Genomic DNA, 14,888 nt, shown 5'->3' on the forward strand with positions numbered 1-14,888 from the left:
AAAATGCATAGCGCCCGCTTATTTTTGCCCCTGGACAACTTTTTACCGTAAGCACGCTATGTGTTGCTCCTGAGTCAACAATGAATGTCACCGGTGCATTTGAAATATACAAAGTCATAACTGGCATCTTTAAGTAAGCTGTATTTTCAAACTTTAAATATGTTTCTACAGCTAAAACAGGCACTCTACTCTCAATATGTGAAATGGCTTCCGCTATCAGTGTGTGCATTCCTTCACTTTGTTTTTCATTGCACATTGCATGTGTGCGAAGTCGGTTGAGAGTGTGTGTGTAGTGTGTGTTTATACTCTGCCTGCGGTCGCTGCTCTGCCCGGCCCTCCTCGCCTCGACACCCATCCGCTGCGACCCCCCTCCTAGTCAATGCGATGGCTCCACTCCATGTTCCTCTCCCCCTCTCTCTCCCGTTCTACCTCGTCCTCCTTTCCGGCGCTGTTGTTGAACCTCAGCACGCCACTGCTCCTTTTTCCTCTCCCATTGATCCTTTTGATCGCAATCTTTGTGCCAATGATCGTTTTCGCCACAAATGAAGCACGCCCCTGGGTGTTGCCCCTGTTTTTTATAGGCCTTTCCCCTCTGATATCCTCTCGGAACTGTCCGGCCAGCTCCATCCTCCCTCGAAAGTTGTGTGACAGCTCTCACCAAAGTCAACTGTGATTCCTCATGTAACTTGCTGGCCTTTTTCCCTTTCTCCTCCAGGGCTTCTCTGTATCTTTGCTCAGCGTGCCTTGCATGTTTTCTCACATCTGCCAGCCTGGCATCCGCGACACACACACAAGAGTCCTTCACTTTTCCTGCGATAGTTGGAATCAGCCCATCTAGAAATGCTCTGCTCATGTGACTTTCCCACACATCAGCCTCGACCAGCGCATCACGTGCTTCCTGTAATCCGCTGTTGACAGTGAAAACCCCATACAGTCTAGTGTAATAGTCCTCTGTGCTTTCACTTACAATCTGTTTGCAAGCTGTGATTTTTTTCATGTCCACTCTGAGTGGGAAAGCCTCAATTATTCTGTCCCTTACTGCCTGTATGACAAGAGTATAAGGTCCATTGCTATCATGCGTCCAATCCCTGTGGCCCATTCTCACATCTCCGTCACCCAGAGCTGACTTAATCTTTGCGTAATGAGTTGGTCCCAGCCTCCTCATTAGCAGCCGCCGCAGTTCTGTGTTAGTGGGCATGAATTCCTGGCAGAAACTCAACAGCTGGTCCGCAAAACGCTGGCCTGATGCAGTTATGTCCGGTAAATGCCCCATAGCCTTTTCTCCGTCCTCATAATTCCACGGGCGGTGAACGAGAATCACCCCATCAGGCCCCGCTACCTGAACCATAGGAAATTGGTTACTGACGAGTAGCGGATCTACCTCAGAAGGGGCCATGGCATGTTTCATCATCTGGTCACTATAGTCAATTCTCTCCTGTTCCCTCATATTTCCCCCCCTGCTCCTCTTTTGTGGAGTCTCATCCGAAGACAACACCAACGAGGAAGGGTCCCCTGATGTGGACCTCGCCCCCATTATGACTTTTGACGTAGCCCGTGTATTTCGTTCCACGGACAGCTGGAGCTCCCTCAGCTGTTTGGAAATGTGGAAAAGGTCATCCGTTGTTGTCAATCCAGCCTTTGGCGTGTTCGGCTTAGGTGGCGTCGGAGGCTGCCACGGCACTGGCGGAGGGGGAGGTAGCTCTCTAGGGCAGGAGGAATCAAAGTGTGGCAGGAGAGGCGCCGGTAGTCCAGGTGGTTGCCACAGGGGAGGCTCAGTCGCCGGTAGTCCAGGTGATTGACGCAGGGGAGATCCAGTAGCCGCCGCCGGTAGTCCAGGTGGTTGACGTAGGGGAGATCCAGTAGCCGCCGCCGGTAGTCCAGGTGGTTGACGTAGGGGAGGCCTCACACACGGAAGGGCATCGAGGTCAGGGTCCAGACAAAGCAGCGACTCCACCGCCGTGGGGGAAGAGACAGACAGCAAAATGTTATCCTCTACATCGTCTGCAGGCAAAAGCTTCATCGTTCTTTTTCCCTCTCTCCTCTCTGCCTCCCTCTTCCATAGACCTAAACAAGCCTCTTGCTTCTCTAAATCCTCCATAACTTCTATTTTAACACGCTTCTTTTTCCTCAACCGACTCCTCACTTCCCTCAATGCTTCCTCCAACTCTTTCAACTTAGTCAATGAGAAAGAACCCCCTATCGGAAAATTGTTTTCCTTTACCCACTTGTCGACGTATGCCACAGAATCTAAACCATAAGTGCTTCTCATATACTTCACTCTTCCACTTTCCTCACCCTGTGGCCCCGCCAACTTGCTCCTGCTTCTTCCCATAGCGCAAATAAAATAAAGATAACAAATATAACAAAAACAAACCAAACAAAACAAAACCAAACAGAAAATAAAAGTTAAAAAAAAAAAAAAAATAAAAACCCACAATAAAATATGTGGCAACAAATCGTTTCCTCTGAACACTTTCGAGAAAAAAGCTCTGTGGAGTAGCGTATCACGCCTAATTATCGGATACAATGCCCCTATCTTATTTCCTTTCAGAAAAAACTGCAGTATGACCAGATAAGACAGTGGAAACCAATCACACGACCCCCTGACCCCCTATCTTTTGGCATCCCACGCACGGTCCAACTTCCCGCCTCCTTGTTAGGAAAACAACCAAAAAACCCAGAATCAGTGCCTAAAACCCTTTCCACTATACTCCACAATACATTCTGCACACGCCTACAATATCGGATACAAATGTAATTCACGCCTAATTATCGGAACATACCTCTTAATTTAAAGTGTCCAGAGGAAAACCATAAAAAAAAAGTACCCCAAAAAAAACAATACTATGTTCCAGCCCTAGACAACATCTGGACTCAGAATCTCAAAATAACTTCCAACTCCCGCACGCATCCATATGGGTTTACCTGCCAGAGATGACAAAACAGTCGGTGTCCAGGTGTCCCCCCTTCTCCTGAATCCTTTCCCCGGAGGCTTAGGGCAGGGGATAATTTAGTATTCCCCTGGATTGCTCGTCGGCAATGCACCACTCTGAACTCCCGCTGTCTGGTCTATCTTGACACCCTAATGTAACTGTAAATCCTCGTCGCCATCTGTTGTGGGAGATTAATAATATAATAATGAGCAATAACTTGTTCTGAGTCCAAAAGCTGAAATAAGGAAATAGAAAATAGATTTAATTCCTCACATAGATCAATTGATAAGGAATGCACAGTTGAAGATCAGACCATGTAAACAAATGTCCGATCACCAAGTGAGAACGATCTCTCGTTCCCCAAGACCGTTAATACAAAATTAATATATACATATGACGTGGAAGGAACTGGAACATCACTCTGAGGATTGGCTGAAATGACTATTATGGCTGCTTTACAAGGAAAACAGAGCGGATCCCATAACAATGTCACTTATGGCCTTATAGCAAGGATCAACATAGATCATAACCAAATTGTTTTGACTGGCTAATGTGTGCTTCTCTTAAAGAGAAACGCACATCCTACGTTGATATCTGATGACAGCGCCCTCTCATACAATACCACAATGGTATGATAATATATTTCCACGACAAAGTCATTCAGTTTGCCTTTTCTATGATCAATTAGTTGCATCGATTATAGTGTTGTTGCATGCCCATTAAAAGACCTCTGTGACAGGTCCTGTATTATATTACTGCTGAGTCTGGTGTCCATTTTGGTTGAGCATGCAAGCTTTTGGTGCTGAAATGGCGACCTTTAGATTTGCGGTATTTGTCATGTATAAAGTGCATGTACATTACAGTGAAATGCTTGGTTCCGCATGAACCCCTGGGAATATGCTTCATACTTACTTACTGACACAGCTAGTGAGAGAGTAGCACATATTGTGTCTCACAGCAGATGTATCATCCAGTGTAGTGTATGTATGATGAAAGTCTTTCTCTAAATTGAAATTCAAACTAATTGATTTGGTCTGTAAAATAGCCAAAGAATGTATAAAATGTAATTAGGTTAAATTGAAATTCAAACTAATTGATTTGGTCTGTAAAATAGCCAAAGAATGTATAAAATGTAATTTGGTTAAATTGAAGTTCAAACTAAATTAATTTGGTCTGTAAAATAGCCAAATGATGTATAAAATGTAATTTGGTTAAATTGGAATTCAAACTAAATTGATTTGGTCTGTAAAATAGCCAAATGATGTATAAAATGTAATTTGGTTAAATTGAAATTCAAACTAATTGATTTGGTCTGTAAAATAGCCAAAGAATATATAAAATGTGTTTGGAGGGAAGAAATAATCATATACTGAAAATACAACAATTGAAGTATATTTGATTATTTGGCATGCACTTGTTATTTGTGGAGTGGCTAATTTTTGTGTTTTTCTTTAAAGGTTTTCAACCTACTTCTGATGATGCAACAAATGATGATGTGTTGGACCAAAAAGTCATTAAAATCTGCAATATTGAAGTCGAGTTGTCCCAGCGTCCTCTGTTGAGGTTCAAGCCGTTTTCAAGTTTGGGCAGCACTGGTACCAAAGGGGGGGAAAAACCACATAACTTGACAATGGGTACAATACAGTATGGCTCAATACACACAATTGTTAAGGGGATGCAGACCAGAGAAAGTCTTTCTTCTTGTTTACATCAGGGTCCCCCATTTTCAATTCATCATAACATTTATAAGTTTATAAAACTGTTTTAAGTCGTGATGAAGAGGAATCATCAGAAGTGGAAACATTTGCTTCCCCACTCTGACCTTGGCCTCCTGAACCTGTCCAAACCAGGACTGTGATGAGGGATTGAGGAGGGCTGGTAGCACTGACACATTTGGAGCAATTTATGGCTCTTATCACAGAGTTACTCACCAACTGGAACTACATTGATGCTCCAAAAACAATAAATATCTGTAAAATAGCAACTGAATGAATGTTAAATACTTGGAAAGAAATGTACAAGGACGGCATGATTGATCTTTTCTCCCGAGTGATGTGTCAACATTTGAGTCTGTTAATGACATTTTGAATGAAGCCCCTCAAACTAGTTCAGCATGAAACCAGATGGAAATCTGTGGTCCCTGAGCTGATTCCTCTCACTACCTGCCCTCAATGAGAGAAGGGGCAGACAAAGGCTATTGCCCCTTAACTCTGAGTTATATGTATGATTGGAACATGTATAATTATGGGTGTATGGTCATGGGTTACTTTTTAGCTGTTGTTGATTGTTGCAACATTGAGTTGAAAACCAGTTTGTCATCTTGAATTTTAACTACCAATACAGAATGTCCTATTGTCTCAGTGTATGAACCTGTGCGGTTACATTGTTGCTCCTAAAGTAAAATATGGGCAAAATAGCAAAGTTGATATGACATAAATCAAGAACCTCGTACAGATGGAAATGTATTGACTCCCGAGCTAATTCCTCCCAGTATATCTGCCAGTGAGAGAAAATCCTTGTTAATTACAGCACCATGAAATATAAATGAAAATATAGCAATACGTCGCCTTATGGACTGCTACCTTATTTCATTGTGCTGTAATTAACACAAGACACGGATGACCATATTCAAACTACTTTACTCGACTGTAAAACTTTGAATTTCCCTATCGAGGTCAATGTAATGTGTTGCATCATGGGGGTCACTGGGGTCAGCCCTACGGTCCCACAGCCCCAGATTTTCTTTTCACTCAAAATTTAGGGCCTATGTTCCCACATTTCTAAGATGCTTCTCAAAATGAGGCCCCATGTTCCCGGACAAACCTACTACGAGGACAACCTTGTTGCCCATATGCACATGTCCAGAGTTAATTATATTGTATATTGTTTACACTACCTTTTTATTAAATGTTTACTTCTCCACTGTAATATAATCATGTGACATGTATGTATTATACTACCTGTACCTGCCCTCCTGCTATGATAACAAATGTCGCCAAGGTGATCAATAAATATGTTATATGGCAATTTGCAGTCTGTTCTGCTTTAGCCCTACTGTAGCCAACAAGATGCTAGTCTAAATATTTTAAATATCAGAATTAAAGTGATGATTTTAGTATAACTGGAATGTTGAAATAATAAGTTAATGGAATGTACTTTTCATGATTACGTTGGTGGCTCTTAAAAGAGCCTTTGGGTTATGAATGTAGGAAAACAAAAGCCGATCTAAGCGCGCTCTCCACGGATGCGGCGGGCCAGCTGGATGTCTTTGGGCATGATGGTCACCCTCTTGGCGTGGATGGCGCACAGGTTGGTGTCCTCAAACAGACCGACCAGGTAAGCCTCACTGGCCTCCTGAAGAGCCATGACAGCAGAGCTCTGGAAGCGCAGGTCGGTCTTGAAGTCCTGGGCGATTTCTCTGACCAGGCGCTGGAAAGGCAACTTGCGGATCAGCAACTCGGTGGACTTCTGGTAACGACGGATCTCTCTCAGCGCCACGGTACCGGGCCTGTAACGATGGGGCTTCTTCACACCGCCGGTAGCCGGTGCGCTCTTACGGGCAGCCTTGGTGGCGAGCTGCTTCCTTGGGGCTTTGCCACCGGTGGACTTACGAGCGGTCTGCTTAGTTCTTGCCATTATGAGAAACTATTTTTTCTTCTTCTCTCCAACAAGAATAGTACGCTGCTGTGCAGAAACTCTGGCCTTATATTACTAACGCGGAGGCGCAGTCGTTTCTGATTGGTCTCCACTCTGGGAGCTCGTTATTCCGCCTACATCTCACACGAGGATTGGAGGACTCGTCTTTTGGAAAGGCCGCCAAGAAAACGTCTTTCCTGATTGGGTGAGAAAACACAAGCCCGAAAATAAAACGCGACTCTCCAAATTGCTGCATTCATTTTCTAACTCGTTTAGCTAAAGAGAATAATAAACATGTCTGGAAGAGGAAAGACCGGAGGAAAGGCCAGAGCTAAGGCCAAGACTCGCTCCTCTCGTGCCGGGCTTCAGTTCCCCGTGGGTCGTGTCCACAGACTGCTGCGTAAAGGCAACTATGCTCATCGTGTTGGAGCCGGTGCCCCGGTTTATCTGGCGGCTGTGCTGGAATATCTGACCGCTGAGATCCTGGAGTTGGCTGGAAACGCTGCCCGTGACAACAAGAAGTCTCGTATCATCCCCCGTCACCTGCAGCTGGCCGTGCGTAACGACGAGGAGCTCAACAAACTGCTGGGAGGAGTGACCATCGCTCAGGGTGGTGTGCTGCCCAACATCCAGGCTGTCCTTCTGCCCAAGAAGACCGAGAAGGCTGCCAAGAAGTAAATTATTTAGCCTCTTCGACAAACCCCACAAAGGCTCTTTTCAGAGCCACCCACCTCTTCTTGAAAATGCAATATTTACGTTTGTCAGAATACAATTTGGTTGTGTAACCTACGTTGTTGTCTCGCTACCTCGGACATGAGTGTAACTAATATAAATAGTAAGGGATAATATAATAGAGAGCGAGTGTTTTTGTGCCTGTTTTGAAGGCTTAACGATATAATATAAAATTGTAAATGACATGTCAGCAGTCAAGTGATGAGTAATTTGAACTGAAAAAAAAACAATACTTGACAGCGGTATAAATAGTAAGGGTTATATAGAGAGAGAGAGCGAGAGAGAGAGATTACAGCATGCATGAACATAAATTAACCATAATGACAGCAATTTGTGTATTTCCACAATTGTTGGGGCTCAACTCGTAAACTGACCATTTTCTTTACCTGCCAATGTTGCTGGTCTGGATCACTAATCACATTATAAATAAATGGGTAGAACTACAAGTCGTGTTTTGTAGCCGTGACTGTTTCATATAAATAGTGGGGGTCCTTTTGTGAGACAATGTTCCACTTGTCTGTATAATATAATGGTTGCTTGTGTAGATATTTAATGTGAGGTAGTGGGGAACATAATTATGTGCCAACATATGATCCAAACCGGTCTGAATAAATAAAATTACATTAATCTGCTGTGTCCACTAATGGGCCATCACCTGTAGTCATTCCAATAGTGTCATAGCGGTCATTTACGCACGGACATAAATGCATCATAATGATAGCAATTTATGTATTTCCACAATAAAGGGCTCAACTCGTTGCGGTAAAGTATCTGCGTTAGTAGGACCCACTAATCAAACCGGTCTTAATAACAATCAACATTTTCCAATTAAGAACCTATATCTTTATATTCGTTTTTTGTGGTATATTCTCCATATTTATATAATATTATAGAGTTGAGTTTGCTTTGTTGCCGTGGAAGTAACTCGTGGAAATCAACCATCCCATAAATACTAAGTCATATACTTCGATAAGGCGCCTTCACACACAATAGAGTACAATAATCGCTTTTCATGGAAGTGGTGGGTGGCTCTTAAAAGAGCCTTTTGTTGAATTAAAGACAACGTTCTGTTCAAACGCTTATCTCTTCTTGGGAGCTGCCCTCTTAGCTGCTATTGGCTTGGCAGCCTTCTTGGGCGCAGCGGGCTTTTTCACCTTCTTTGGGCTCTTGGCTGCTACCTTCTTGGGACTCTTGGCCGCTACCTTCTTGACTTTCTTGGGAGACTTCTTGGCGGCAGCAGGCTTCTTCGTTGCTGCCTTCGCGGGCTTTTTGGCCACGACAGGTTTCTTGGCTGCTGGCTTCTTGGCTTTCGGAGCGACTTTCTTTGCAGGCTTTTTGGCTTTAACCTCAGCCTTGTTGATCTTGAAAGAGCCGGAGGCTCCGGTACCCTTGACCTGGACCAGGGTTCCCTTTGTCACCAGACTCTTGACAGCGGTCTTAACGCGGGCCTTGTTCTTGTCCACGTCATAGCCGCCGGCAGCCAGAGCCTTCTTTACGGCAGCCAGAGACACACCGCTCCTCTCTTTAGAAGCAGACACTGCCTCGACGACCAGGTCACTGACGCTGGGACCTGCCTTCTTGGTTTTGGGAGCTGCCTTCTTCTTAGCGGCCTTAGCCGGAGCGGCGGGAGCTGGAGCTGGAGCGACTTCTGCCATCTTCTCTCGTTCTGTCTCAGGTTCAACACAAGTAGAATTATGATATTGAAGCTCAGTCAGAGGGCTGGTCTTAAACACTACATGAGAGCCATGTAGACTCAACCCACCCTGTCCTCCTCTGTGCTGCCAAAATGCTCTGCCGCTTGTGTTTTCTCCTCGCCAAAAAAGAGCTAAAATACACAACTATGAATATTGCAGGAATTTAACGCCAAATGTGTCAGCAAGCAGAAATATGTGCCATCAGAATTAAACCATTTGGAGACCCCTGGTGTGTTTGTGGACGCTTCAAACCACCAATTTGCGCCTTTACCATGGTGCGCAGCTATACCTTTCTCTGTTATTTATGTCTCACAATTCTTTAGATTGCATTATAATCCGACATAATCTCGTTTTCCAGCGAGCCGAGCTACCTGACTAGAGACTGGGAGCAAGATTAGTAATCTGGGGTGACGCGTTTTGTTTTAAATGGATGCTTTTCCGGTGTTGGTAAACACACTGTTGCTGGTGGCCTGTAGCGTGGGTCACCTCGACTTCGTATGAGGGATGATCACCACCTTAGATCAGTGGAAGGTTTCACGTGGCCTATATTAATTACAGCTAACATTTAATTAATTAATTAATGTTGCAAAACCTTTTATAACTCACACAAGAAACGTAGCTACATTTTCCTTTTGGGGGGGGGGGCTAGTTTGTTGTGTACTTTAGACTGCTGCATGCTTGTTGACAATACATGCTTTTTGGGCATTGCTGATCTGCTGTGTTTTCTGATTAAAGTCTGCTGCACTGAACACTTAGCACTATAAATAATAACTGCATTGGTCTATTTTAATTATATTTCAATAGTTTAAATAGACATAGTAGATTCATAATGAATCATCATATCACCAAACATAAACGCACCATGTCAACATGTTCTGCATTTCCACAAAAGAGGCCTTACACGGAATGTTTGTGTAGTAAAGGCAATGGAATGAATGAATGAATGAAAACTTTATTTAACAGATTGCAAAATGGGTACAATACAGTACGGCTCAATACACACAATTGTTAAGGGGATGCAGACCTGAAAAAGACGTCCATCAGGGTCCCCCGGTTGCTATGTATAAATTATATGTATAGATTATCATATCAACACATAGTGCTGTGTCTTATTACTGAATGTTATAAAGAAGTCACAACGGAACAGTAATATCATGCTTTTCAGCAGTGTTTTACCGACTACCACTGCACACAAATTAGGCATTTTCTTTTGAAAGTGGTTACCAACGGTTACAGGCAGCCATACTGGAAGAAACAGAACAACACAGACATTACAGTTTGTGTTTAGCCTATAGGTCAGATATACAGGCCTCTATTGTTAGGGCTCAACTCATTGTGAAGTAAAGTATCTTAGAATGTGGTACAGTAGGCTGCCAGCTACATTTTTGATACATTCAGAAGAAATAGCTCAAGGAATGAAACATACTATGTTGTCAGAGTCATACTTGTATTATTATCTTGTACCACAGTGAGGTACCGATACATGTAGCTCATGGTGAGACCATGCCGGTCTGTGTCATCTGTTTATGATCAGTAATAAATAACCCAAACAAGAGGAAACCTGCTCATGGAGACGAGTCGACTCAGCACCATCAGAAAACACCTCTCACCTTATAAATGTATACTGGCATTTCCATGATTCCACAGACAGATGTGTATGAATGTGTGGGTGTATATATATATATATATATATATATATATATATATATATATATATATATATATATATATATATATATATATATATATATATATATATATATATATATATATATATATATATATATAATATAACATATATTGTAAGTCAAAGCAGTGACAGATGTCACGAAGAGAGCTACATTTAAGGTGCACAAAAAATGCAGTTTCATGTCGATTATTGCTTGTCTGATAATCTCAAGTGTGGCTATGGAGTTTTGCTAAGAGAATATACAATTGCGTTATTATGGCTTTGCGCGCAAATAGCTTCCTGTGCGCGGGAAATGTGCGACAAAGCATCTCAACCAATCGTATACAAGAAGCCACGCAGCTGTATTTGCACAATTTGACCTATAAAAGGGCAGCAGTGCGCTTCTGTTTCCACATTCGTTGCTGTTTAGTTCCGATTGATCATCATGCCTGAGCCAGCCAAGCCAGCGCCCAAGAAGGGCTCCAAGAAAGCCGTCACCAAGACAACCGCCAAGGGAGGCAAGAAGCGCAGAAAGTCCAGGAAGGAGAGTTATGCCATTTATATTTACAAAGTCCTGAAGCAGGTTCATCCCGACACCGGCGTTTCCTCCAAAGCCATGGGGATCATGAACTCCTTTGTTAACGACATCTTTGAACGCATCGCTGGAGAAGCCTCTAAACTGGCTCTCTACAACAAGCGTAGGACCATCACTTCCAGGGAGATCCAGACCGCCGTCCGCCTGCTGCTCCCCGGTGAGCTCGCCAAGCACGCAGTGTCCGAGGGAACCAAGGCTGTGACAAAGTACACCAGCTCCAAGTAAACTCCTGTTGAACCCTTCATATCGAAACCTAAAGGCTCTTTTAAGAGCCACACACTCTGTCATGAGAGAGCTGTTCCTATTCTATCCTTTCTACAAGATATTAGTTAGTTTTCTCCAGGTTTTAAATTGCCATGTCAATAATTGACCTCACATTACCACTGCCACAGTTCTGCCCTTTCAATATAAAGTTCTACATTTTATTGTAACTTTAGCATTACATGTTCCTGATGACATCACTGGTGGCCATATTCAAACGCATATACTCAATAACTGTCAAACTAGAGTAATGTCTGAGAAACTGTTTAGGGTTTTTGGAAGTGTGAGATAATGTGCAAAATCAGCATTGTTTTTTTTGGTGAAGTTCCCCTTTAAAGTTACTTTCTACAGCTAGTTTCAATATCAATCTACTATCTAGAAAAGCAGGTTTTAACAGAAAGCATCACTGCATTATTTTGAATTACTGATTTAGTCCATAACTCCATTGCTGTATTGTAGTTCTGTTAGAATTCCATAGCTGTAGTTTGGGGCAATAACGATGGAGAATATATTAGATTCATATGATTGGATTATTAGATTATATATTGTAATTTGTAACTATATTTATTGTAGGGCAAATATAACAGAGGGCTACATACCCTCATCTTGCACCTTGTTGCCCATATGTGCATGTCCAGAGTTAATTATATAGCTGTACCATGTACCATGCCTTCTACTGTACCTCCCCTCCCCCATGCTGCCTGCATTTTCCCAAGGGGATTAATAAAGGAATATCTTATTTTATCAGAAAGTGGGCTAACTTCTAGTCAGTTAAATTAAGGCGAGACACTGCAGGTGAATAGTCAAATATACTTTTTTTGTTGATTTTGAGATTTTGTTATATTTTGCTTCCTAAACATGTCTTCTATGAAACTAGTGACAATAAAACGTCAATAACACACATTTAGTTGTTTATTTTACATCATTTTGCCTTATTGCATCCATAAATGTGCACATATTTAATGGGGAAGTGCCTCATTTGCATATATAAACATAAATTTCAGAAAACTTGCAATATATTTTTTCTTAGTTTATATGTACATAACAAATTGGGAAAGTTTCATAGTGATATCTATTCAAATATTTTTTGCCTATTAGGGGGTACTACACTGTACTACACTGTTTGTAGCCTGTGTGTAGTTCTGTTCAGTTCAATAACATCATTATTATTATTATTATTATTCAGTTATCAGGCATGTGTTTAGGTTGTCTATTACTAATGGTTTGATTAGGTATTGTGTTTGTAAATATCTGTTTAAAAAAAAAAGTATGGCATTTTACAATACAGAACTTTGAAGGCGTTTTCCCAAAAATGAGTTTTAAGAGTTTTTCCTCATACTCTGAGCCAGAAATCTCGACTTCAGTAGCACTCACATACACCAAACCTTCCAGTTCTATTCATATCTATGTTCTGAAGGTATTTACAGAAGGGTTTGTTGATATTGCATTCATACCCTGATTTATATCACATTTTATTCCTAAAAACATGGCAAAATATGGAATTTTACCATAAAAATTGACTGAATGGAGTATTTTCTGATTGATGGAGTGATAAAAAGAGATATCCAAAATCCCCTCTGTAATAACCTTTGGCTCTAATATGTCAACAAAATGAAACTATAATTTTGAAAATGGCTTTATCCAATGTTCAGATTTCTGTCCTGGAATTATATGCAAATTAGTGCATATTTAAGTAGATCATGCCTCATTTGCATATTTAAACATACAATTTCAGAAAACTTGTAATACAAAAAAGTCTTGTCTTAATATAAGTAATCAACTGGGGAAGTTTCATTGTGATATCTATTAGTTAATTTTTTTACCCTATTCACCTGCAGTGTCTCCCACTTAAGTGAAAGTTAAAGTACTATACCTGATTGCCTAGAGTCTATGATTTGTTATCCATACTGTTCAAACTCTGAATTCTTGCCTATACTACTGCCTTACACTGTAATCACTACCTACATGATGAAACTATATTCTACATATAACTCTATGATAGCATGTGCAATAATGCTGCATATATATATATATATATGTACTATATCCCTTATACTCTTAATAGTTATACCACTGGCCAGTATGACTTAATACCGGTGTCTTTATACCTGTAACACTGTACATACATCTGATCAGCATTATTACTCAGTGGTACTCATTTATATAGTTAAATCACATGTACATTCCGATTGCACTTTACTGGTTAGACGACAATTAATTAACAACTATTTAACCTTATCTGATGTAAAGTAGTAAAGTTAAAACACTCATTTGGCTGTGGGGGGCCAGGGCAACACTCAAATCGGATCTAAGGAGTCAAACAAGGTAATTATTGTAGAAGCTAAACTTTTCTCCACATAATTATCCTTTATGGGACAATGACAAATTCAGAATAATACTATTCAGCAGGAGGTGATTTGACTGTCAAATACCATTAGTTAAGTCATGCTCCCAGGTAGAATGTAAAACAGAAATGGCAGTACATTTAACTAGTCATTATAGGCATGGTTAGATTTGCTCAATAGCTCAAATTCCTGGTGAGTGAGCCCCAACACGTTAGTGTAGGAGTAGACATTGCAGCATAGGATGCAGCCAAGAGTTATTGCCTTCTCGGTAAGAGGTGGGTGGCTCTGAAAAGAGCCTTTGTGGGGTTTGTCGAAGAGGCTAAATAATTTACTTCTTGGCAGCCTTCTCAGTCTTCTTGGGCAGAAGGACAGCCTGGATGTTGGGCAGCACACCACCCTGAGCGATGGTCACTCCTCCCAGCAGTTTGTTGAGCTCCTCGTCGTTACGCACGGCCAGCTGCAGGTGACGGGGGATGATACGAGACTTCTTGTTGTCACGGGCAGCGTTTCCAGCCAACTCCAGGATCTCAGCGGTCAGATACTCGAGCACAGCCGCCAGATAGACCGGGGCACCAGCTCCAACACGATGAGCATAGTTGCCTTTACGCAGCAGTCTGTGGACACGACCCACGGGGAACTGAAGCCCGGCGCGAGATGAGCGAGTCTTGGCCTTAGCTCTAGCCTTTCCTCCGGTCTTTCCTCTTCCAGACATGTTTATTATTCTCTTACGTTTAGCTATTTATCAAATGAACAGTGAGTTGGAGAGCCGCCTTTTATCTTCAGGCTTGTGTTTTCTCACCCAATCAGGAAAGATGTTTTGTGGGCGGAGCGTCCAAAAGACCAGTCCTCCAATCATTGTGGGAGGTGTAGGCGGAGTAACAAACTCATAAACAAGGTATAGGATAAAGGTATATAAATATGTGATGAAGTCGAGGTCGACTATTCAGATCCTAATAATGAACCTGCATAATATGTGTTCACATCATCATTTGATTATTGTGATTATCCAGATGATAAAGCCTG

At 41.9% G+C, this 14,888-nt stretch overlaps 5 protein-coding genes across 5 annotated transcripts; 2 read left to right on the plus strand and 3 right to left on the minus strand.

Annotated features, from left to right (window-relative positions):
- Positions 1-6,158: 6,158 nt before the first annotated feature.
- Positions 6,159-6,569, minus strand: LOC311241172 (histone H3.2; the record flags this gene model as incomplete). The annotated part of the gene is made up of 1 exon (XM_084329902.1): positions 6,159-6,569. One exon carries the CDS (start codon positions 6,567-6,569, stop codon positions 6,159-6,161), a length of 411 nt encoding a protein of 136 aa, XP_084186028.1.
- A 294-nt stretch (positions 6,570-6,863) lies between these two features.
- LOC311240599 (histone H2A) lies at positions 6,864-7,247 on the plus strand (the record flags this gene model as incomplete). Its single annotated transcript, XM_084329173.1, has 1 exon — positions 6,864-7,247. One exon carries the CDS (start codon positions 6,864-6,866, stop codon positions 7,245-7,247), a length of 384 nt encoding a protein of 127 aa, XP_084185299.1.
- A 1,133-nt stretch (positions 7,248-8,380) lies between these two features.
- Positions 8,381-8,956, minus strand: LOC311240600 (histone H1-like; the record flags this gene model as incomplete). The annotated part of the gene is made up of 1 exon (XM_084329174.1): positions 8,381-8,956. The coding sequence occupies one exon, from the start codon at positions 8,954-8,956 to the stop codon at positions 8,381-8,383; it is 576 nt and encodes a 191-aa protein (XP_084185300.1).
- A 2,153-nt stretch (positions 8,957-11,109) lies between these two features.
- LOC311241110 (histone H2B-like) lies at positions 11,110-11,484 on the plus strand (the record flags this gene model as incomplete). Its single annotated transcript, XM_084329811.1, has 1 exon — positions 11,110-11,484. One exon carries the CDS (start codon positions 11,110-11,112, stop codon positions 11,482-11,484), a length of 375 nt encoding a protein of 124 aa, XP_084185937.1.
- Positions 11,485-14,193: 2,709 nt separating this feature from the next.
- Positions 14,194-14,577, minus strand: LOC311240602 (histone H2A; the record flags this gene model as incomplete). The annotated part of the gene is made up of 1 exon (XM_084329176.1): positions 14,194-14,577. One exon carries the CDS (start codon positions 14,575-14,577, stop codon positions 14,194-14,196), a length of 384 nt encoding a protein of 127 aa, XP_084185302.1.
- Between the last annotated feature and the right edge of the window lie 311 nt (positions 14,578-14,888).

This window comes from Notolepis coatsorum (genome assembly GCF_963971535.1).
Source record: "Notolepis coatsorum genome assembly, chromosome: 14".
NCBI classification, from domain to species: Eukaryota; Metazoa; Chordata; class Actinopteri; order Aulopiformes; family Paralepididae; genus Notolepis; species Notolepis coatsorum.